We start from the raw sequence: 24,236 nt of genomic DNA on the forward strand, positions 1-24,236 counted from the left end.
CCTGCCATGACGTCACGTGACCGCGACATCATCACACCCAGGGACCGGAAGCTGCCGCCTGCACCCCACATAGGCGACAGAACTACAACGTGCCTGCGGAAGGTGAGTATATGTTTTTGTTTTTGTTTTGTTTTTTTTAACCTGTGACATACGTGGCTGGGCAATATACTACGTGGCTCTGTGCTGTGTACTACGTCACTGGGCAATATACTACATCACTGGGCAATATACTACGTCACTGGGCAATATACTACGTGGCTCTGTGCTGTATACTACGTCACTGGGCAATATACTACATCACTGGGCAATATACTACGTGGCTCTGTGCTGTATACTACGTGGCTGGGCAATATACTACGTGGCTGGGCAATATACTACGTGGCTGGGCAATACACTACGTGGACAGGCATATTCTAGAATACCCGATGCGTTCACCATCTAGTGTGTGTGTATGTATGTATGTATGTATGTGTGTGTGTATATATATATATATATATTACACAAGTAGTGGCCGAGATTTTCAGCCCACTTTTACTCTGTCGCCTCATTGGGGGTAGAGGCCGAGATTTTCAGCCCACTTTTTTGGGCTGAAAGTGACCCTCTCGGCTTCTACTCGAGTCAGTGTCGGCGGGTGAGGGGGAGCGGCGCGGTGACATACTTACCTGCTCCTGGCGCTGTCCCTGCATGTCCCATAGTCTCCGGGCAGCTCTTCTGTGTTCAGCGGTCACGTGGTACCGCTCATTAAAGTAATGAATATGCACGCATATTCATTACTGTAATGAGCGGTACGTGACAGCTGAACACAGGAAGATGCCGCCGGCTCCCGGAGACCATCTGACAGTGAGACGCTGCCAGGGACCGTGCTGGGAGCAGGTGAGTATATCGGGGGAGGTGAGCATTGCGCAATATTCACCTTCCTCGTTCCACCACTGCGCGCTGCTCTGTCTGCCGTCCTCTGCCTGTGACTGTTCAGGTCAGAGGGCGCGATGACGCGATTAGTGTGCGCGCCGCCCTCTGCCTGAACAGTAAGTGAGGAGGATGGAAGACAGAGCGGCACGTGGAACGAGGAAGGTGACATCGCAAGTTCCGGGGGCCTGAGCGAAGAGCGGTGAGTATGTGATTTTTTTTTTATTTTAATCGCAGCAACAACAAATGGGGCAAATGTGTGGAGCATCGTATGGGGCCACAATGTATGGAGCATCTAATGGGGCCTCAATGTATGGAGCATCTTATGGGGCCATAATGTGTGGAGCATCTTATGGGGCATAATGTGCGGAGCATCTTATTGGGCCATAATATGTGGAGCATCTTATGGGGCCATTATTAACCTTTGTGCAGCATTATATGGGTCATATTTTAATATGGAGCATTATATGGAGCGTATTTTGTATGGAGCATCTTATGGGGCCCATCATGAACTGGATGGAGCATTATATGGGGCTCCTGATTCAATATGGATATTCAAAAACATTTAAACTACTGATGTCTCAATTAATTTTACTTTTATTGGTATCTATTTTTATTTTTGACATTTACCGTTCTCCACCCTGGGCTTATACTCGATTCATTAAGTTTTCCCAGTTTTTTGTGGCAAAATTAGGGGGGTCGGCTTATACTCGGGTCGGCTTATACTCGAGTATATACGGGGTGTGTGTGTATATATGTATGTATGTGTGTGTGTGTGTGTGTGTGTATATATATATATATATATATATATATATATATATATATATATATATATATATATATATATATATATATATTTATTTATTTTTTATTTTTTTTAAACTGGTCTGAGTATATTCAAGGACCTCCCTATAAATAATCAATCAGTGAAGTGAGTTTTGTCCTTTATTCTTCTCCGCAGGCAGCTAAGAATCCCAAGGTGACATTTCGTTACTTCCAAGACTTGATCGGAAAACGGGCAGAAAACCCACAAGTTGAGAATTTTAGAAGCCGCTTCCCAGAGTACAATGTCATCAGGGATGGAGAACGGGGCACGGTTCTCTTCAAGCTGTCGGAGTATGTTTGTTTTTGTTTCTATATATATAATGGGATGCTTCTAAAGGTGTTATATTTGTGGGAGACTACAACTCTCAGCATGCTCTGACAGCCGCAGGCTCTTTTGCTTGTGTGCACAGACTTGCTTGCAGTTCTTCTGATCCTGCTCTTGTTTTTTATGCTTTCAGAGAACTGATGTATTCCCCTGAAGAACTGCTCGCCATGACGCTCAATTACTCCAGGAATCTTGCAGAAGAATTTGCTGGTAAATTGACAATGATCTAATACTTTTCTCCTGCAGTAAGCCCCCAACCCTCCCCCACACTCCAGTGTATTACATATAAAATTCATTCATTTGTACGGCGTTAATTTCGCAGTAAAAATTACTTGGTAGCGCTCACGTCGGTAGAATCGCAGTTCTGTTTCTTTTTTTTCTTCTGTAATATTTTTTGTGATTTTCAAAAAATAATAACCTTTAGTAAAAAAAAAAAAAAAAAATTGGTTTGTCCTTTGTTTTTTTTTGTTTTTTCAATCACTAAAGTTATTTTAAACCAAAAATCCATGCAAAAAATGTGTATATATTATCATGATTATAATTTTATCAGCATTTATGATCATCATTTAATAATTAATAGTTATAAATAATGCTACAAATTATAATTATTTACTAACTGATAACATTGATAAATGAGTTATTAAAATAATTATGAAATAAGAATAAATGATTGATACTTTATAATATAATAATTATCATTTGTCATTTATTAAACAAATGATTTGATAATACACAATTTAATTTTGTGTATTTTTGGTTAAAATTTTTTGTTTTTGTTTTTGCAATTGGGTTTCTTTAAAATTGTTGCACACTTTTTTCTATAGCCTCTGTGATGCCCTGTCTAATACAACTGAGAATCTGTGAGTGAGCTCCTTTTGATAGTCCATAGGGAGAGTTTCTCACTCTTTTCATTGCATTGTTCAGATCTATGACCACGGACCACATCAAGTGGTGCGACATTTTTTTAATTATTTTTTTCTCCTTTGTGGATCAAATCGAATTTAAAAAGATATATATATATATATATATATATATATATATATATATATATATATATATACATACATACACACACACACACACACACACACACACACACACACACACACACACACACACACACACACACACACACACACACATACATACATACATACATACATACATACATACATACATATACACACACATACACACACACACCCCAATTCTAACGCATCGGGTATTCTAGAATATGTATATATGTGTGTACGTCGCTCTGAGAGTGGGGGTTAAATTCCGCGCCACTATCGCTGATTGGTCGCGCCCGGCTGTCCGATCAGCGAAGCGTGGTTCAAATCTGGCGCCAATTCGCGGCCGGACTGCGCCTGTCGCTGATTGTTCGTGGCTGGCCGGGCACGACCAATGACCGAAGCGGTGTTTAAATACCGCGCCAATATCGCTGATTGGCCGCGGCCGGCCGTGCGCAACCATTCATGGTTTAAATCCCACGTCAATTCAAGGCTGGACTGCGTCTGTCGCTGATTGGTCACAGGATGTCGGGGGTTCGAGGTGCAGGATATAGTACAGCCACGCAGTATATAGCACAGCCCACGTAGTATATAACACAGCCCACGTACTACCGTATATAACACAGACAGCCATGTAGTATATAGCAGCCACTTAGTATATGGCACAGCCACGTAGTATATAATACAGCCCACGTACTATATAACAGACAGCCACGTAGTATATAGCAGAGCCACGTAGTACATAGAAGAGCCACGTAGTATATAGCAGCCACGTGGTATATAACACAGCCCACGTAGTAAACAGCAGTGTGGGCACCACATCTGTTACAAAAAAGAATTAAAATAAAAAAGTTATATACTCACCCTCCGTCGTCCACCGAAGTTGTCCCTATGCGTGCGAGGCTGCCGCCAGCTTCCGTTCCCAGTGATGCATTGCGAAATTACCCAGATGACTTGGCGGTCTCGTGGGTAATTTCGCAATGCATCTCTGGGAACTGAAGCTGGTGGCAGCCTCGCCGCTTGCACGCATTGTTGGACGGCGGAAGGTGAGAATAACACCGTTTTTTATTTTTTTTAATTATTTTTAACATTATATCTTTTACTATTGATGCTGCATAGGCAGCATCAATAGTAAAAAGTTTGTCACACAGTGTTAATAGCAGCGTTAACAGACTGCGTTACAGTATGGAGGGGGAACTGACTGCAGGGGAGTAGGGAGCGGCCATTTTGCGGCCGGAGTGTGCCCGTCGCTAATTGGTCGCGGCTAGCATATTTCAGTGTAACGCAGCCATTAACCCTGTGTGAGAGCTGACTGGAGGAGGCACTGACAGAGAGTAGGAAGGGGCGAATTCGCAGCCAGACTGTACCCGTTGCTGATAGGCCGCGACCAATCAGCGACGCGGGATTTCCATGACAGACAGACGAACAGACGGAAGTGCCCCTTAGACTAATATATATATATATATATATATATATATATATATATATATATATATATATATATATATATATATATATATATATATATATATATATATATATAGAGAGAGAGAGATATAATATTTTTTTTCTTTATTTTTTTAGACAAAATTCATGCAAAAAAATAAAAATGTTCCCCGTAATGGACAACCCCTCATAAGATTAAAAAATAATCTTACCAACTTTGTGTCCCCACCACTGGTCTTATGTACATTACTTCTGGCAAGCCCTCCATGTGACTGCTGGATCTAGAATTCTGTATTTATCAACTCTATTTCTACCCTTTCATTCGCAAACTTTAAAATATTTTTCGGTCTGGTTTCTTTTGTGCTAACTATTTGTCTCTTTGATTTTTAGAGCAGCCCATTAAGGACGTAGTGATTACCGTCCCTGCCTTCTTTAACCAGGCAGAGCGCAGAGCCGTGCTCCAAGCCGCCAAACTAGGCGGCCTCAAGGTGCTTCAGCTCATAAACGATAACACCGCAGTGGCTCTAAACTATGGTGTTTTCCGAAGGAAAGATATTAACGCCACTGCACAGGTTTGTTTGCAAATTTTATACTTTCAAGGTACATTCCTGTGGAAATTGCACACTGAAGATCTGCTGCAACCTGCAGCAGCCACATTGAGAGATTTTCTCAATTCTCATTCACATGCTACGGCAAAAAAAATGCACAATATAAATTGATATAATATAGAAAAAATTGTACACGAGATCCAAAATGTGCAAAAGAACTACAAAAAAAACATGGTAGCTGCGACTCTGTTCCTCCTGCTCTATAACATGATGATGGGAACTGTCACTCAGCTTCTCCTGCCCTATAATGTGATGATGGCAGCTAAGAGTCAGCTCCTCCTGCTTTATAACATGGCAGCTGCTACTCTGCTCCTTCTGCTTTATAACATGATGATGAGAGCTGCCACTCAGCTCCTCTTGCTCTATAACATGACGATGGCAGCTAAGAGTCAGCTCTTCCTTCCCTATAACATGATGATGGCAGCTAAGAGTCAGCTCCTCCTGCTCTGACATGGTAGCTGCTACTCTGTTCCTCCTGGTCTATAACGTGATGATAGCAGCTAAGATTCAGCTCCCCCTGCTCTATAACTAGGTTTCTTATAATGGGAATGATTCTTTGAATGTGTTGGTGGATTTTATATAAATGTGAAGGTCTTAATGTTGTAAATTTCGAACTCTCTTTAATTATACGTCCGCCTTGTGTTACAGAGCATTATGTTTTATGATATGGGATCAAGGAGCACAGCATGCACTATTGTCACTTATCAAACTACAAAGACTAAGGAATCGGGCATTCAGCCGCAGCTTCAAATCCGTGGTGTTGGGTAAGAAATGAGTTGTCCTTTAAAGAAATTGTGAGGGAAACATGACTGACAAAATAAATTGGTAGATGCCGTATGCCAATTTCTTCTTTTAGACTTTTTTTTTACACTTTAACGTTTTGGAAAGATCTAGAAAATGGGGCATGGCTAAGGGGAGATGTACATTGCTCAGAATTTATTGAAAGCATGCAAGTTGTTTTTCTTTAATTGGTTATATGTATGCCAGCTGGGATTTACAAAGAGCTGGCTGCAGGACAATCACCAGGATGAGATGTGGCAGGTCGCCCATGAATCCTGCTGCTCCATTCTAAATCATGGAGAAAACTGAGCGCAGCTCTACTTCTGTGCCTTAGACCAGTAACTGGTCCCTGCGCTGACCAGAGTCACCATGTTTGGCATGGGCTTTAAAGAAGTTTTCTAAGCAAGTTGTCACATATTGAATGGACAGGTGATGACTGTTAGGCTGGTGAGGGTCTCATCATTGGGACCCCAATTGATTTCCAGAATGTTGAAATTTGTTCCCTTCTGCCCACATACCACAGACTGGAAGAATGGACTGGAGCACCTCCATTCAACTCATCTTGGCACTGAAGTCCTCCATGTCTTCAGTGCCATAGATAATGTAGGATTCCATTTTCTTGGCAGGGAAGAACATGGGACATATGTCCCCATCCCCCCTTTTTTTTATTTTATGTTTCATTGGTTTGACCCATATTGATCTACAGGCCCCCATGAACGTTAGGCAGTTATCAGCTGAATAGCTACCTCTCTTGACTCCATGCAGAAGAATGTTTAGCTGGGCCAAGCACTGTTATGTTCTCTGAGAGTTGCTGCCAAACTCCTCTGGCGGTGGGCTTATCTCCCTGAGAACAAAAGGATCAACCATCGTAAATCCAACTTGCTGGATCAAGTCAGGAGGTCCCTATACACATTGGATTGTTGACTGATCTCTCCGAAATTAGCTGGTTTGGCTGACTTTTATCAATTAGAACCCATCGCTTTATCCAGTTTGTGTGCGGCAGTCCGTCCCAAGCAAGTCATCACCTATCAACTGCATATCGGACTATTGGGTCCGCCACTGGTCAGGAGGATAGGGGACTTGTGCCAAGGCGCAGCCAAGAGTCGAATGGAGTCATTCTATTTAACTGTTACTGGATGTTGTCTTGTGTCCAGAGGAAAATGGGGAACATAAATTACCCCACATTCTGGCAACCGATGTGGGTCCCATAGGGTGGGACTTGCTGAGATCTAAAAATTGAGTTCTCCTGAAGCTGCATGATGTCTTGTGCAGATTAGAATACCCCTTTTATTGTATTCTCTACCTTGTTGGGGATAACAATTAGTATAACAGTTATCTAAACCACTGGGCATTTGCTTTTCACTTTCAACAAAGTCGATTTTTCTTGCCAAAATTGCATGCAGGTTTGACCGATCTCTTGGTGGCTTTGAGATAGACGTGAGGCTTCGAGATCACTTAGCCAAGATATTCAATGAACAGAAGAAATCCAGGAAGGATGTTCGAGAGAATCCCCGGGCGATGGCTAAGCTCCTAAAAGAGGCGAATCGCGTCAAGACCATCCTGAGTGCCAACAACGATCACATGGCACAGGTACCATACTGTAAAATTTGGAAAATAACTGCAAGATGTAACCATGCATTACATTCACTAGATACTAGAAGTCGTAGAACCCAAACGCTTGGATAAGCGCGCTGAGAACCACTTTAGTCTTCTTTTGATTAACTATCCTGGCGTGACATCACACCACAGCGATGGCATCATGCCAGGCCGGCTACTCAAATGGAGCTTTAGATGTTGCCAGGCGGGAGGCGATTTGCAGGGCTCCCATCCAGCGGCCATGGCCGATAGACCGGGTCCTGGCAATCGATTTGCACCATCTAATATTCACATGTCTAATGTTTTCTTGGTGCGCAGATCGAGGGTCTTATGGATGATATTGACTTTAAAGTCAAAGTGACGCGTCAAGAATTAGAGGAGCTCTGTGCAGATCTCTTCGAAAGAGTTTCTTCTCCGGTGCAGAAAGCTCTGAGTAGTGCCGAGATGAACATGGTGAGAATGCCACATGTATTTAAAATGGGTAATTTTGTGTGTATATATTTTTCCCAGCATTTTTGAGTGTGTTGTTTGTGTTGCTAGGATGAAATTGATCAGGTCATCATAGTGGGAGGTAGCACTCGTATTCCTAAAGTTCAAGAGCTGCTCCTTAAAGCCGTGGGCAAGTGAGTATGTCACAGCAAAGTTCTGCTATTTTGATGACCTCAAAGTTGTTGATTTTCCCTTTTATGCAATCAAGGGAGTGGAATAACAAAAGTCCAAAAATTACAGTAACTTTGGCCACTGTGAAGAATGCTTAAAACATGTGAGGTGCTAAGGGGGTTCGCTGTGCAAATCTGCTGTATATTCGGTCATATTAATTGTCAATATAATTCACAATTTTGTCACAGGGAAGAGCTTGGGAAGAACATAAATGCGGATGAAGCTGCTGCTATGGGAGCTGTTTATCAGGCGGCTGCTCTGAGTAAAGCCTTTAAAGTGAAGCCGTTTGTAGTCCGAGACGCCGCTGTTTTTCCAATACAAGTAAGACTTATAGCTTTTATGGGTTACAGTGTGGGAACACGTCTTTCTTTCAAAAGGTTATTCAAGCTGAATCATCATGAGTGCACTGTTTCTATCTCCTGGCGTAAGGCTTGCTGGTGACAGTGCGCTCCTGATTGATTGACGGTTCGCTTGCCCGAACTGTGCGCCTTCTGATGCTGCAGGCAGAATCCGCTTCAGAGTAGTGCAGGGGGCACTAAAGCTGTCCAGGGTCAGTGATGCGGCTAGCTTCACAGCAGCGCTGGCCAGCTTTATAGCACAGATCTTTTCAAGATCTGTGCTATAAAGCTTGCCAGCGCTGCTGTGAAGCTAGCCGCATCATTCCTTGCGTAGTTGCTGCATTCCTTGCCTAGAAATCTGGCCAACTCTGTTACAGAGCAGAGGTGGCTGGTAACCTAGGCAATGGGCAGTTAACTATAGAATTAAAAATTCCTCCATTCTTGAAAAGAAAGGATTTTTAATAAAAGGCATATTGCAAAGTTCCTTGGGGTTTTTTTGTTTGTTTGTTTTCTTTTTTTTTTTTAACCCATTTATGATGAGAACTCCTTTTAAGTGATATCTTCTATCTATCAGGTGGAGTTTACTCGAGAAGTGGAGGAAGAAAACGTTAAAAGCTTGAAGCACAATAAGAGGATTCTCTTCCAGAGGCTGGCACCCTACCCGCAGCGCAAAGTGATCACCTTTAACCGATACACCGACGACTTTGAATTTAACATTAATTACGGAGACCTGAGCTTCCTGGATGCCGAGGATCTGAAGTAAGACCATGGATAAGAAAATCTATCCGTTGCTTGCATTAGCAAAAGCGCTATGGAAATGTCAGCCGTGATAAACGTGCAACTTTTTTTTTTTTTTTTTTTTTTTTTTATTGCAGAATTTTCGGATCATTGAACCTCACTACTGTTAAACTCAGTGGAGTTGGGGAGAGTTTTCAGAAGAAGGCTGACTACGAGTCAAAAGGGATCAAGGCACACTTCAATATGGATGAAAGTGGAATACTCAGCCTGGACAGGGTAGGGGTTAACAATACTCGCACTTTCACAATCCTTTTCTTTTTAATGGGTTTTTCCAGCGCTGTGCTGATGACGTCTCTTCGACAGTTGTGTCTCTGTGCTCTTGTGCAAGGTATCATGCGCCTCTCCTATTCTGGATGGGTGCATGCTACCTGCTGGCAGATACCGGTCAATGAAATGTCATCGGTGCGTTTCACATTTTAAGGTGTCAAAGAAAACCTTTTAGATTGAGGTGTCTCTTCATGCACACGTACTGGATGTGTTTGGAAAATCTGCAGTGTAATACAGAGCAAGCCGAGCGGATGAGATACTCAGTCTCCTTCTCGTAGTGGGAACTTTTCCTTATTGTCTTTTCATTATGGATTTCACCCTTTGCGATACATCCGGTGAAGTCCCCAGCAAAATCCACCTGTAAGACAAAGAGATTTACAGTAGATTCTCTGTGGAAAGTCATAGTGGGATTGCAGTGCTGACATTAAAGCAAATAAACTAGGCCAAATTAATGTATAATTGTTTCTCCAATCTGTTTAGGTGGAAGCTGTGTTTGAGACGCTGGTAGAAGAGAAGCCAGAGCAGGAATCTACATTGACGAGTAAGTGACACTTTATCTGCATGAACCAGACCGTATTTCTCAGTTTAAAGCCAAAGTTTGATGGGGGAGGGGAGGGAAGAAAAAAAGGGGTCAAGCTGTAGGGGAAAATTAATTACGGCTGCAGAATGTCTGCTTTTTATAGTATTATACAGTTATATTCTGTTTTCATGTGCTGTGAATCTTTTACTTTGGCCTTCACAGAATTGGGAAATACTATATCCAGTTTATTTGGAGGAGGAAGTTCCACTACGGAGAGTAAGGAGAATGCCACAGACAGTGTCCAGGTAAGACCTTATCACCCAAACATCACATCAAATCTATTTGGCATCTTACAAAAGGACAAGCATATATCTGTATTCTGGACTGGTTTCTTACACCGTCCCCTAGAATGTCGTTGTATGCTGCATCTCTTTACTAATCTTTTATGAAGTTTGACCTCCGACTATAATGGATCATGTTTTTTATTTTCTTTTTATATATATATATATATATGTACGTACGTACATACATACATACATACATACATACATACATACATACATACATACACTTTACAGGAAGAAGAGGAGGTGCCAACCGAGGCCACTAAAGAAGATCAAGAGTCTGCAACCGAAGCGAGCGACCAGAAGGATTCGGATGCTAAAGCAGAGGACCAAAAAGCAGAAGAGAAAAAAGAGGGTGAAAAAGACAGCAAGGTAACCCACAAAATGCACTTAAATTGTTCATTCAGTGGTTTGATATTGAAAGCATATCCATTGGATAGGCAGTCAACATCAGATTGGTGGATGTCCAAAACCCGGCACCTTCATTGATCAGTGGTTTGTAGGTCCAATGCCAGATGGATGTTAGGAGCTTGAAGATCACAGCGCTGTACATTGTATGTGCTCGGCTCCCACTCGCTTCAACAGGAGCGGAGTTGTAGTGCGATAGAATGGTCACTACACGGCGCTGTGGTTCCCTGGGATTGTACACTGTAACTTCCGTGTCCGCAGGACTAGATGACGACTGCCTGGTGGAGGTGCTGCGTGTCGGATCCCCATAAATCTCCTCTAAAAACTAGGTCATCAGTTTCCAAAGTCCTGAACAATCCCTTTAATACTCTTTTACTGAGTTTATTACCAAAACGATGACCTGCTGGATTGTTACTAAAATTCTACTCTCTATATTGACTTTTGTAGGACACTAAGGAAACAGAAGAAACTGCAAAAGAAGCAGAATCTGCAAAGCCACCGGAAGAAGAGGCAAAAAAACCCGCTGCTCCCAAGAAGCAGAAACTTGTCGATGAAATTGGAGCTGATCAGACCATTAACGACATACCAGATCTTAATGAAGAAAATATGAAGAAATCTGTTAAAAAGTGAGTATTTAAGAAAAAGTGAGTGAAGTGCAGGCTTACTCTGTTATCTTCGTACCTGAGAATGGATATGTGATCGTTTACGGAGAACAGAATACCCCTTTAAAGGTTTCCATGATTTGTCCCTAAGTTTGTAAATTGGAAAGACGTCTTAACTCCCTGTGCTCTTAGAGTAAAATCCGGATGCAAAGTCCTCTGAAATATGACTATGAAGAGTAACCTGTCGCCTTGCTTCTAGGTTGCAGGAGCTCACTGAACGAGACTTTGCGAAACAAGAACGAGAAAAAGCTGCAAATAGCTTAGAAGCTTTTATCTTTGAGACTCAGGTATGAAACATTATATTTACATAGGAGTGGGATGTTTTAGCGTATGTTATTGAACACCTATCCTTAGGGTAGGGTCATCAATGACAGATTGGAGGAATCCCAAGTGATCAGCTGCGACACATTGAACGGAGCTGCGCTCTTCAGCCCCGTTCAGTGCTTACACTATGTATATATGTTAATTTATGATCTTCCAGTACTGTGTCCTCTTATTTCCTTTAGGATAAACTAGAGCAAAATGAGTTTCGTAAAGTGTCTACAAAGGATCAGAGGGAGGAAATCTCCAGCAAGCTTAGCCAAGCCTCAACCTGGCTGGAAGATGAGGGATACACAGCAACTACTAAGGTACTAGGTTAAAAATGCGAGGATTTTTGCAAGGATTTCATTACAAGGATTTCCTTACAAAAAATGCTTGACAATTTGTCTTCTACAGCCTCTATGCATCACAGTACAGAGCAGAATGAGTGAACAGTGAAATTTCCCAGTACGTGGCAGGATCTGTGATCCTCTCCCCTTTTGCCTTACATCTCTAAACTTATTTAGGACAACATAAGTCAACTTTTAAATGGTCAATAAATCATATTGGATATAAAAGTTAAAGACCATCAGAAGAGCTCACTAGATTCACTGGTATTGCATTCTCCTGTCTGCTGTTTACGGTGATACATAAAGGATGAAAAAGACAAATTTTCAAGAAAAACCCTTAAGCAAAAAAAATGCTTTTTTAACCAAAAGATGCATTTAATAAAAAAATATAAAATAAAATCTTGCATAACGGTCTTTTTTTAAAGACCTGGTACAGTAATGTATTTTTCACTTCTTATAGAACGTAAAACATTCATGGTTTGACTGTAGTTAGTCATATTAAAAGGGAATTTGCGCATTACACCCATCAAGTTGAATCGGGCAGGTACAAGTCGCTCCAAAGCCACTCGGACCTTTTTCTCCCTGTGCCCGGCTCTTTTTAAAACTTGAAGCGTTGCAGTTTTTTCAGGTTCTGAAGAGCTGATGCTGGTTCAGGCTGTCCGTGGACCCGATATGACTGGTTCAGGTTCAGGTGGAATTTTCTTAGAATTATTTTCATTTATCAGTCTCATTTATTGCAGGAGCTGAAGGACAAGCTAAGTGACCTGAAGAAGGCGTGCAAGTCATTGTTTTTCAAGGTTGAAGAGCGGAGAAAGTGGCCGGACAAACTTGCAACTCTGGATAGTTTGCTCAATCATTCTGCTATTTTTCTGAAGTAAGTGATCTGTGTAGAAGTAGATTTTACCAGTGGGTACTGAGAGCCCTCACTATAATTTAACAGGGGTTTCATACTGCTGAAAAGAGCACTTGTCAGTGCCGTTGCCCACGGTGTCAGATCTCTTATGATTTCTTATCAATTTTTTCCCCCCTTTTCTCTTTTAGGAGTGCTAGAATGCTCATTGATGAAGACCCCATATTCACAGATGTTGAGCTAAATACACTGGAAAAGCTCATTAATGACACCTGGGTAAGAGAAGACGGATTTTTAGGGGATCAAACTACAAATGGCATGAAATGACAAAACATCCATCCTCCCCGCCATTCTAGCACCACCATTCTGTTGCTCTCCACCCGTCTCTTACAAGGGTTGTCGGTGGTAACTTGCTCATTGCTGGGGGTCCCGCTGCTGCAAATGGGTCTCTGAAATTCAGGGCAGAAGACAGATGGTTGATAGTATTTTGTATTGAATTTATAAACTTTTTTTCTACTCTTTCTACATAGATATGGAAAAATGAAACTCTGGCAGAGCAAGCCAAGTTACCGGCCACCGAAAAACCAGTCTTGTTGTCTAAAGATATTGAGCAAAAACTAGCAGCATTGGACAGAGAAATTCAGTACCTGCTAAACAAAGCAAAGTTTTCCAAGCCTAAGCCCAAGCCGAAGAGTAACACCACGAAATCGGACAACAACGGCGAAAAGAATACAACAGACACTGGCGAGAAAACCATAAAAGAGGGCACGGAAGGTGAGCAACTACTAAAAACTTTTTTACACTCTCTTAGGACATTTTCTTTTTTTTGTCTTTCCATCTTTAAGCCCTGTTCATATTGGTGCCATGGCTGATGGAGTGGATCTCATTAACCCCTTCCCGACCTTTGACGCAGCGTATGCGTCATGAAAACCTGTGCCAATCCGACCTGTGACGCAGCATATGCGTCATGGTCGGATCGCGCTCCTGCAGGCCGGGTGAAAGGGTTAACTGTAATTTCACCCGGCCTGCAGGGACAGGGGGAGTGGTACTTGAGCCCAGGGGGGGTGGCTTCGATCGCTCTGATTGGCTGTTGAAAGTGACGTTTCACTTTCAATCAGAGCGATAGTAATATTTCACCAATGAAAATTGGTGAAATATTACAATCCAGCCATGGCCGATGCTGCAATAGTATCAGCCATGGCTGGAGATCGCGATCAGCCCCCCCCACCGCCACCGATCTCCTCTCCTCCGGTCCTCCGTCCTGTCATAGTGTCCCACGCTCCCCTCCGTCCTCCTGTCCGCTCCCCCCCGCTATCAGATCACCCCCCCCCCCCCGCTGTCCGATCACCCCCCCCTTCATACTTACCGACCTGTGTCCCTCCCGGTGTCCGTCCGTCTGTTCGATGGGCGCCGCCATCTTCCAAAATGGCGGGCACATGCGCAGTGCGCCCGCCGAATCTGCCGGCAGGCAGATTCGTTACAGGTACATTTTGATCGCTGTGATAGGTTCTATCACAGCGATCGAAATTAAAAAAATAATAAATAACCCCTACCCTTTTTCACCCCCATAGGTAGGGACAATAATAAAATAAAGATTTTTTTTTTTTTCTTTGCAGGGTTAGGGGGTTAAGGTGTTAGGGTTAGGGTTAGGGTTTTAGGGTTAGGGTTGGTTCACACTGCGTCTAAGCAGTCCGTTTGACGGACTACGTTACACCGCGGCATAAACGCGGTATAACGTAGTCCGTTACGGCCGCCATTGACAGCAATGTCGGATGTATCACAAGCGCACGCCCACAATGGCTGTGCGCTAGGGATGTGCCTTCATTGAGTGACGGACCCAGAGACGCGGACTGCAGCGTTTCCGGGTCCGTCACTGCTAGCGCAGATAGAGCTAGCAGATGCTCTATCTGCGCTAGCGCGATGCAAACGTCGGCACTTGCGCTAGCAGCAGCTCGTTAGCGTATGTGCTGAACAGGCTGCTGCTAGCGCAGTGTGAACCTGGCGTTAGGGTTACGGCTAGAATTAGGGTTAGGGTTAGAATTAGGCTATGTGTACACGGTGCGGATTTGGCTGTGGATCCGCAGCGGATTTGGCTGGGGATCCGCAGCGGATTTGGCTGCGGAACTGCAGCGGATTTGGATGCGGATCCGCAGCGGATTTGGATGCGGATCCGCAGCGGATTGGCCGCTGCGAATTCGTAGCAGTTTTCCATCAGGTTTACAGTACCATGTAAACCTATGGAAAACCAAATTCGGTGTACCCATGGTGCGGAAAATACCACGCGGAAATGTCAATTCTTTGTGCGGATTCCACAGCGTTTTACACCTTTTCCTCAATAGGAATCCACAGGTGAAATCCGCACAAAAAACACTGGAAAGCCGCGGTAAATCCGCAGGTAAAATGCAGTACCTTTTACCTGTGTATTTTTCAAAAATGGTGCGGAAAAATCTCACCCGAATCCGCAACGTGGGCACATAGCCTTAGGGTTAGGGTTGGAATTAGGGCTAGGGTTGGAAAATAGGGTTAAGATTAGGCTGTGGTTAGGGTTATGGTTAGGGTTAGGGGTGTGTTGGGGTTAGGTTTTGGATTAGGGTTGGGATTAGGGGTGTGTTGGGGTTAGGGGTGTGTTGGGGTTAGGGTTGTGATTAGGGTTATGGCTAGAGTTGGGATTAGGGTTAGGGGTGTGTTGGGGTTAGTGTTGGAGTTAGAATTGAGGGGTTTCCACGGTTTAGGCACATCAGGGGTCTCCAAACGCAACATGGCGCCACCATTGATTTTAGTCAATCTTGCATTCAAAAAGTCAAATGGTGCTCCCTCCCTTCCGAGCCCCGACGTGCACCCAAACAGTGGTTTACCCCCACATATGGGGTACCAGCATACTCGGGACAAACTGGGCAACAATTATTGGGGTCCAATTTCTCCTGTTACCCTTGTGAAAATAAAAAATTGCTTGCGAAAACATAATTTTTGAGGAAAGAAAAATGATTTTTTATTTTCACGGCTCTGCGTTGTAAACTTCTGTGAAGCACTTGGGGGTTCAAAGTGCTCACCGCACATCTAGATTAGTTCCTTGGGAGGTCTAGTTTCCAAAGTGGGGTCACTTGTGGGTGGTTTCTACTGTTTAGGCACATCAGGGGCTCTGCAAACGCAACGTGACGCCCGCAGACCATTCCATCAAAGTCTGCATTTCAAAAGTCACTACTTCCCTTCCGAGCCCTGACGTGTGCCCAAACAGTGGTTCCCCCCCCCACATATGGGGTACCAGCGTACTCAGGACAAACTGGACAACAACTATTGGGGTCCAATTTCTCCTTTTACCCTTGTGAAAATAAAAAATTGTGGGCTAAAAAATAATTTTTGAGGAAAGAAAAATGATTTTTTATTTTCCCGGCTCTGCGTTATAAACTTCTGTGAAGCACTTGAGGGTTTAAAGTGGTCACCGCACATCTAGATTAGTTCCTTGGGAGGTCTAGTTTCCAAAATGGGGTCACATGTGGGGAAGCTCCAATGTTTAGGTACACAGGGGCTCTCCAAACGCGACATGGTGTCTGCTAACGATTGGAGCTAATTTTTCATTCAAAAAGTCAAATGGCGCTCCTTCCATTCCGAGCCCTGCCATGTGCCCAAACAGTTGTTTACCCCCACATGTGAGGTATCAGTGTACTCAGGAGAAATTGTCCAATACATTTTAGGATCCATTTTATCCTGTTGCCCATGTGGAAATAAACAAATTGAGGCTAAAAGAAATTTTTTGTGAAAAAAAAGTACTTTTTCATTTTTACGGATCAATTTGTGAAGCACCTGGGGTTCAAAGTGCTCACTATGCATCTAGATAAGTTCCTTGGGGGGTCTAGTTTCCAAAATGGGGTCACATGTGGGGAAGCTCCAATGTTTAGGCACACAGGGGCTCTCCAAACGCGACATGGTGTCCGCTAATGATTGGAGCTAATTTTTCATTCAAAAGTCAAATGGCGCTCCTTCCCTTCCGAGCCTTGCCGTGTGCACAAACAGTGGTTTGTGACCACATATGAGGTATCGATGTACTCAGGACAAATTGCCCAACACATTTTAGGATCAATTTTATCCTGTTACCCATGTGAAAATGAAAAAATTGAGGCTAAAAGAATTTTTTTGGGAAAAAAAAAGTACTTTTTCATTTTGAGGGATCAATTTGTGAAGCACTGGGGGGTTCAAAGTGCTCACTATGCATCTAGATAAGCTCATTGGGGTCTAGTTTCCAAAATGGGGTCACTTGTGGGGGAGCTCCAATGTTTAGGCACACAGGGTCTCTCCAAACGCGACATGGTGTCCACTAAAGATTGGAGCCAATTTTTCATTGAAAAAGTCAAATGGCTCTCCTTCCCTTCCGAGCGCTGCCGTGCGCCCAAACAGTGGTTCCCCCCCACATATGGGGTATCGGTGTACTCAGGACAAATTGTACAATAACTTTTGGTGTCCAGTTTCTCTTTTTACCCTTGGGGAAATAAAAAAATTGTTGCTAAAACATCATTTTTGTGACTAAAAAGTTAAATGTTAATTTTTTCCTTCCATGTTGCTTCTGCTGCTGTGAAGCACCTGAAGGGTTAATAAACTTCTTGAATGTGGTTTTGAGCACCTTGAGGGGTGCAGCTTTTAGAATGGTGTCACTTTTGGGTATTTTCAGCCATATAGACCCCTCAAACTGACTTCAAATGTGAGGTGGTCCCTAAAAATAATGGTTTTGTAAATTTTGCTGTAAAAATGAGAAATCGCTGGTCAAATTTTAACCCTTATAACTTCCTAGCAAAAAAAAAATTTGGTTCCAAAATTGTGCTGATGTAAAGTAGACATGTGGGTAATGTTATTTATTAACTATTTTGTGTCACATAACTCTCTCGTTTAACAGAATAAAAATTCAAAATTTGAAAATTGCAAAATTTTCAAAATTTTAGCCAAATTTCCATTTTTTTCACAAATAAACGCAAAAATTATCGACCTAAATTTACCACTAACATGAAGCCCAATATGTCACAAAAAAACAATCTCAGAATCGCTAGGATTCGTTGAAGCCTTCCTGAGTTATTACCTCATAAAGGGACACTGGTCAGAATTGCAAAAAATGGCCAGGTCATTAAGGTCAAAATAGGCTGAGTCATAAAGGGGTTAACTACCTCTGACTTCTTGTGAATATATAGATTTATATTTTATTTTTTATGCAGAGCCACCCAGTGATCCTGAGCCTGCGCCGGAGCCTCCAGTGGAAGAGAAGATCCTAGAAATATCCGGTTCTGAAGCAGGTAATCCGGGGCACGCACAAGAATTTTAATGCTCTGGTCACATTGTAAGACTGTGAGTATGTAAGTTATGTATCAATGAATGTGCAGTGTATTGAGCAGGAATAATGCAACTAGACTCTTCCATAAGGAACAGATGTTGCTTCAGGGGCTTGTACAGATTGGTTTATGGTATAGCACAAGTCTAAAAAACCTGGGACATTTTAGAAAAGATGGTGAGCTCTGTGAGAACTAACCTGATACCAGCGCGGTCCTCTAATGGGAGCCACTGGTGTAACAAGTCAATTCATTACATTTTTCCCCATCACCTGTGAGTAATTATTATTGAGAAATGGAAAGAACTGCAGCGACTCAGCCACAAAGTGGAGACCCTGTAACCTTACAGAGCGGGGGGCCGAGTGCTGAGGAGCAGATGACCGAAAAGTCACCAACAGTCGGCTGACCCTATAACTGCATAGACCAGACTTCCTCTGGTATAATATCAGCACAGACACTGCGCCCCACCAGGAGCTTCATGGCTGAGCTGCTGCATGCAGCTGTACATCACCAAGCACAATGCCGAGCGTCGGATGGAGTGGTGTAAAGCCGCCACCACTGTATTCTGGTGGAGACGTGTTCTGTGCAGTGACGGCTCGCACTTCTCTATCTGCGTCTGATGGAGTCTGGATTTGGGTCTTCCAGGAGGACGTTACCCCCGACTGCATTGTGCCCCCGGTACAGATGGTGGAGGAGGATAATGCTATTGACTGTTATCAGGGGGCGGCCTCTGCCATTTAGTACCGGTGAAAATAAATCTTATACTTCAGCACACAACATTGTGGACAATTGTAGCTTCGAACTTTGTGGGAACAATTTTCTGGTCCCCATCACTGAGCCCAGACATGGAGGGGGGAGAACATGAGCGGCCGCACAGAGCCCGGACCTCCGCCCCATCCAACACCTATAATGGAGATTTGTGAGCTCGGCCTCCCCCCAATATCCGTGTCTGACCCCACAAATGCTCTTCTGGCTGAAGGGGCAAAAATTCCCAAAGACGCCTCCAAAATCTTGTAGAAATTCTACCCAGTAGAGTGGAGCCATTATACCTGCAGAGAAGTGACTCCATATTAATGTCTATTCATGAGTGAGTGCTGCATATTCCTTTTCATCTTCAGTTATTGACTTCTATGACTTCGAGCATCTAACACCATTCCCTGCACTGCTACAGCTCTGTGGACACAGGTCTAATTTCCACCATAGAAGCCGCACAATTGCTGGTGCCGTCACAATCTCTTTCCGTTGATATTAATGGCTATGCTGAACTGCTGCAGATGTCTAATCCACAGCACTGCTCAGTATACGCTGTGGATATTCTCTGCACCGTGTGCGTTAGTCATCAAAAAAATCTCATGCACAAAGCTGGTGCTGTAAACTGCAGCAAATTGACCCTAAGGACTCGTAAAAACTGCATTGCCCTCTATTATATGTCATATTGTGCCAGTCGGCCGTGGCCATTCCATTCTGATTGTTGTTTTTCTCTCCATTTTCTTTCATTGTGTCAGAATCGACGACGCAGAAATCTCCAGAAGAGAACGAGAAGACCGAGTTATAACCCTGTGACATCCTCCATCTACGTTGGCACTCATATTTATTGACATTACTTTTTTGTAATGGACCCTGAATGAATTCAGACAAACTGAACTTTATTTTTGGTTACTTTTTTTTTTTTTTCAAAACGAAAAAAAGACAACTGTTCTTCAGATGTATATTTCTGTCCTGTCAGAGCAATGTTAGAAAGTTTTTGTTACCTTTTTGTGTGTTTGTGTTTTATTTAACTCTGGGTGTACACAGGAAGACGCAGAATGTTTGCTGAAAAAAAAAAAAATAGTCACAATGTTTTGTGCTTCAAGATTGTTCAACTAACTTCTCCCCGTTTTAAGCTAAGGCCGTGAACCATAAACTCTACAACTGAGGCCGGCTGATGTAATAACTAACGAGATTACACCAAAAAGAAAAGCCTTCGATTATAAAGAACGTGTCTGTGTCTTAAAATTCTCCCTCCATACTCTTATCGGTGATAAGAAATATTTGCTAATTGCAATAACTTTTCGGTTAGTGTCTCATCTCTTCTTCAGTTGCTTGATAGTATTTGAGCCTTAGTTTCTTAAAAGTCCATCTGCAAGGATGGGATGGAGGAAGGGGGGACTACTGCAGGGTCTGTTTGTCCAGGTTCTTTGGGTGACTCATTAGGGAGTTGATCAAAGGGAAAACTTGGCAAAAAAAAGAAAAGAAAAACAACCCATGAACATTGGATCACATCCGTGGAGCCCGTGAGTTCTGGTCACCTTTTTCTGCACATACTCACATTTTGCTTGCAGTGTCTGCTTGGTTCATGCGCTGGGAAAGCTCTCTGTGCACTTGCCGAATGTTTCCATAGGGTCCCATGTTCTTTTGGTATCTGTGAGGCTGATAAATATTTTCATCAGCTATGGAGATGACAAAATACATTTGCAGGACCCTAGTGCAGTGATCAGTTCAGTATTCCTGTGGCCGCAGGAACGGTCTCCTACCTGCCGACCCTCTGTATTCCTGTGGCCGCAGGAACGGTCTCCTACCTGCCGATCCTCTGTATTCCTGTGGCCGCAGGAACGGTCTCCTACCTGCCGATCCTCTGTATTCCTGTGGCCGCAGGAACGGTCTCCTACCTGCCGATCCTCGGTATTCCTGTGGCCGCAGGAATGGTCTCCTACCTGCCGATCCTATTTTAACTAAGTGGCTTGGCCTAATGCACACACGACATTACGCCAAGCCACGTAATTAAAAGGGTAGTGGGGTCCTGTCTTGTGCAGTAGCCACTGGTCCAGGATCCTGCATATTGCTTCCATCTTCTCTGGCCAACTACTCTATGGGTGGAGAGAAAAAAAATCAGTGTGTTATGCATTTTACCCTTGGAAACTTTTGTGCTCTGGATATCCGGTATGCTGTAACTGTAAAACTTGTTGAAGGTATATGTTATATCCCTGCAAAATGTAGTGTGAATAGACCCCCAGGAACTATCATGCTGAGTTCCTGGACCCCTTTAGCTTTACCTAAGTATTTACATTAAAGGGGGTTGTGTAGTAGTTATAATAATAAAAACATGTCGCCTACCTATGCATGAGATAAAACATAGCTGTTATCAGAGTCCCCCAATCCTAATAACAGGGGAGCCAAAGATCCCTCTGTGAATGTTGCGGCATTGAGCATGTGAGACCGCTTCCTATAGACAGTGAATAGAGCAGTGGTCGCACATGCTCACTACCGATCCAGTCAGAAGAGGGACTTTAAGGGTGGGTGTCACAGTGATGGAACACCATATAGTGTGCCGGGTATATTCTGGTCGAGGTGCTGTAACTTCACAGTGTAGGTGAGTTGCATTCTGCTTCTTGCATCAGTCGCCTATTTCATCCATTTTTTTTCTTCATTAGCAATCAAATCTAATATTGGGTCTATTCAAATTTGGCTTTGGCACTTAGATTTTTTTTTTCTCCCCTTACACTTCGATAAAGCTTGGCTTGTGGTGAGCGATGTCCTTTCCAGTTCACACTTGCGCTGCACATAATCTTCAATAGCCACTGTCACGTGAGACATGGGTACAATGTGCATCGAGCTTTGTAGCCTTATTCATAGAATCTATGTACATTTTTTTTTTTTTTTTTTCTTTGATTTGCTGTGGATATTTTTTTTTTCTTCTACAGCGGTCACTGCCTAGATCTGTGGTACATGGCGCCTTTTGTAGAGGCCACATTGAGTTGGTTGTCATACAGGTTAACAGTCGAGCTTTAGTCCCTTTAATGACAAAACGTGGGGAAAAAAAAAAACTTTTCCAAAGTTTAGGAAAGTTTTTGCTCCTTTGTCCAGCCTGCTCCAGTTCCTTTTTGACCTCCTATGACGAGTTGCCCAAACAGGTAGAGCCTCACTATTGATCAGTTAATGGTGACACTGTCCCGGAGCGGATTATGGAGATCATCAAATTCCATGTTATCATATAATTATTATTATTATTTTTTTTATTACCGGTATGCGGTTGCCTACTTTATCACTGAATTTACGTTTGCGAGTATTTTTTTGGTTCCTTTCTAGCCTAGGAAACATCTCTGCTGCTACTTTTGTCTGTTTTCATCCAGTTCTGTTCCATAGTAACTTATCCTGCCTCATGTTTGTACAACACTCATTTTGATGGTTAATTTTTTTTTTTCATTTTGACTTGTTGCGGTAATTTGGTGGTGTTATATTGTAATGAACAGGTTTTTTAAAATTCCCTTCGCTCAGTGGGGAAGATTTTATTTAGGCTTCTCTCACACCTCCGTCCGTACGCGGTCGGCGCGATGTACTGACGGACGTTGGCGATTTTTTTTTTTTGTTGCACAACGTGGGCAGTGGACGCAGTGTTTCAACGCGTATGCTGCCCATAGTAAACTCCCAGGGAGGAGGGGGCGGAGTTCCGGCCACGCATGCGCAGTTTAAAATGCAGGACACGACATACGAAAAAACGTTCCCTTGAACGTTTTTTCGCTACGACGGTCCGCCAGATACCGACGCATCCAGTGCACGATGTATGGAACGTGTGTCCATACGTCGCGATGCATCGGTAATACAAGTCTACGTGACAAAAACGCATTCTGCGGGCAACTTTGCAGGATGCGTTTTTTCCACAAAACGATGCATTGTGACGGTCGGGAAAAGACGGAGGTGTGAAAGTAGCCTTACACGTGTCTTACACTGGTTTGTGCTCCACTAATTTTAGTGCAAGTTTAAATAAATCTTTTGGAGCGGCGTTGTCTCCTTCAGACCCTCCTCACCCTCTCTAACCATTGCCACCTGCCTTTTCAGCCACCTTTTGAAATTTAGTGAAAAACAAAATTAATTGCAACTAGCGATGAGTGAGCCTGCTGGGATAAGGTGTTATCTGAGCATGCTCGGGTGCTAACCAAGTGACATCGGTGTGCTCGAATAATATGTTCCAGTCCCCACAGCTGCATGTCTCGTGGCTGTTCAACAAGCGCAACACATGCAGAGATTTCCTAGCAAACAGGCAATACCTGCATGTGTTGTGGCTGTCGAACACTTGCGAGACATGCAGCTGCTGGGACTCGAACATAGTATTTGAGCACGCAGAAATCACTCATCACTAGTTGCTAGTTTAAATAAAAATATGGTGTGCGCCTAAACTTGCAATTTTTTTTTAAATCAATATGTAAGCAGTTCTTGGTTTTGGAGCAAGTACATGCCAAAAAATAAAAAATAGCATGTATTTCTATGCAGTTTTTGCAGTGGCTTTTTGCATTGTAGGAGCAGGGCAGCTTTCCGTAGCTTGACATTGGGATATATAAGAATGTAATTATTGCCAAAGCAAAGCTGCATTGTAATCTGCAGCCACTTCTTGCAATACATGTTGGTGTCCCCACCTTGGCTGACTGAAGTATAGGAAGATTGTGATTTTGTTTTTTCTTCTTGACTGCATTGTAATATAAAAAAATATAAGTGACAGTCCTGGCTTCTGGACAATGTATGGCCTTCATAAAGTGGCTTGAGACCGTGGAGAAAGTTCTCTGATTAGCTGAATAAGCCAGGATCCTGTTAAGTTGTGTCCTGATTTTTTTTTTCTCTTTCATATCTGTGCTGTTTTACCATTTGCAGAATTTAGGCAAACAAAATAATAAAGTTCTTTATATTTCTGAAACTGAGACTGTGTTTTTAAGAATCTATCTGACCCCTGTCTGTTTGCGGCCTGATAAAGTGTCCTCGCCTGTATACTATTTTTTTTTTTTTTTTTTAATTGTGCCAATACAGGTGGACATTTTGCATGGATTTTTTTTTTTAATATTCGAATGCATGTATTTTGACTAAAAAATATAGATTTTGCAATAGGGTTTCATTTAAAGCACCATGCCAGTGTGTTTTTTTTTTTTTTTGCAGTTGTAATGTAAGTTTCTTGCCTCTAGCTCTCCA

General features: G+C 42.9%; 1 protein-coding gene across 2 annotated transcripts in view; it reads left to right on the forward strand.

Annotated features, from left to right (window-relative positions):
- HYOU1 (hypoxia up-regulated 1) overlaps nt 1-23,967 on the forward strand; it is a 34,271-nt gene extending 10,304 nt beyond the window's left edge. Inside the window, exons 5-25 of one of the 2 annotated variants that reach the window (XM_077249955.1) lie at nt 1,868-2,022; nt 2,190-2,266; nt 4,903-5,084; nt 5,769-5,884; nt 7,304-7,490; nt 7,815-7,949; nt 8,037-8,119; nt 8,345-8,477; nt 9,069-9,253; nt 9,370-9,508; nt 10,040-10,100; nt 10,302-10,384; nt 10,658-10,795; nt 11,279-11,457; nt 11,693-11,780; nt 12,000-12,122; nt 12,884-13,017; nt 13,185-13,269; nt 13,524-13,767; nt 18,192-18,269; nt 19,808-23,967. In XM_077249955.1, the coding sequence (XP_077106070.1) occupies nt 1,868-2,022; nt 2,190-2,266; nt 4,903-5,084; nt 5,769-5,884; nt 7,304-7,490; nt 7,815-7,949; nt 8,037-8,119; nt 8,345-8,477; nt 9,069-9,253; nt 9,370-9,508; nt 10,040-10,100; nt 10,302-10,384; nt 10,658-10,795; nt 11,279-11,457; nt 11,693-11,780; nt 12,000-12,122; nt 12,884-13,017; nt 13,185-13,269; nt 13,524-13,767; nt 18,192-18,269; nt 19,808-19,857 (2,655 nt within the window). In that variant the 3' untranslated portion in view covers nt 19,858-23,967. Of the gene's footprint in view, nt 1-1,867; nt 2,023-2,189; nt 2,267-4,902; nt 5,085-5,768; nt 5,885-7,303; nt 7,491-7,814; nt 7,950-8,036; nt 8,120-8,344; nt 8,478-9,068; nt 9,254-9,369; nt 9,509-10,039; nt 10,101-10,301; nt 10,385-10,657; nt 10,796-11,278; nt 11,458-11,692; nt 11,781-11,999; nt 12,123-12,883; nt 13,018-13,184; nt 13,270-13,523; nt 13,768-18,191; nt 18,322-19,807 lie in introns of both variants that reach the window. The other variant, XM_077249956.1, reaches the window with a different exon arrangement.
- Nucleotides 23,968-24,236: the final 269 nt, after the last annotated feature.

This window comes from Ranitomeya variabilis, chromosome 4, assembly GCF_051348905.1.
Source record: "Ranitomeya variabilis isolate aRanVar5 chromosome 4, aRanVar5.hap1, whole genome shotgun sequence".
Lineage (NCBI taxonomy): Eukaryota > Metazoa > Chordata > Amphibia > Anura > Dendrobatidae > Ranitomeya > Ranitomeya variabilis.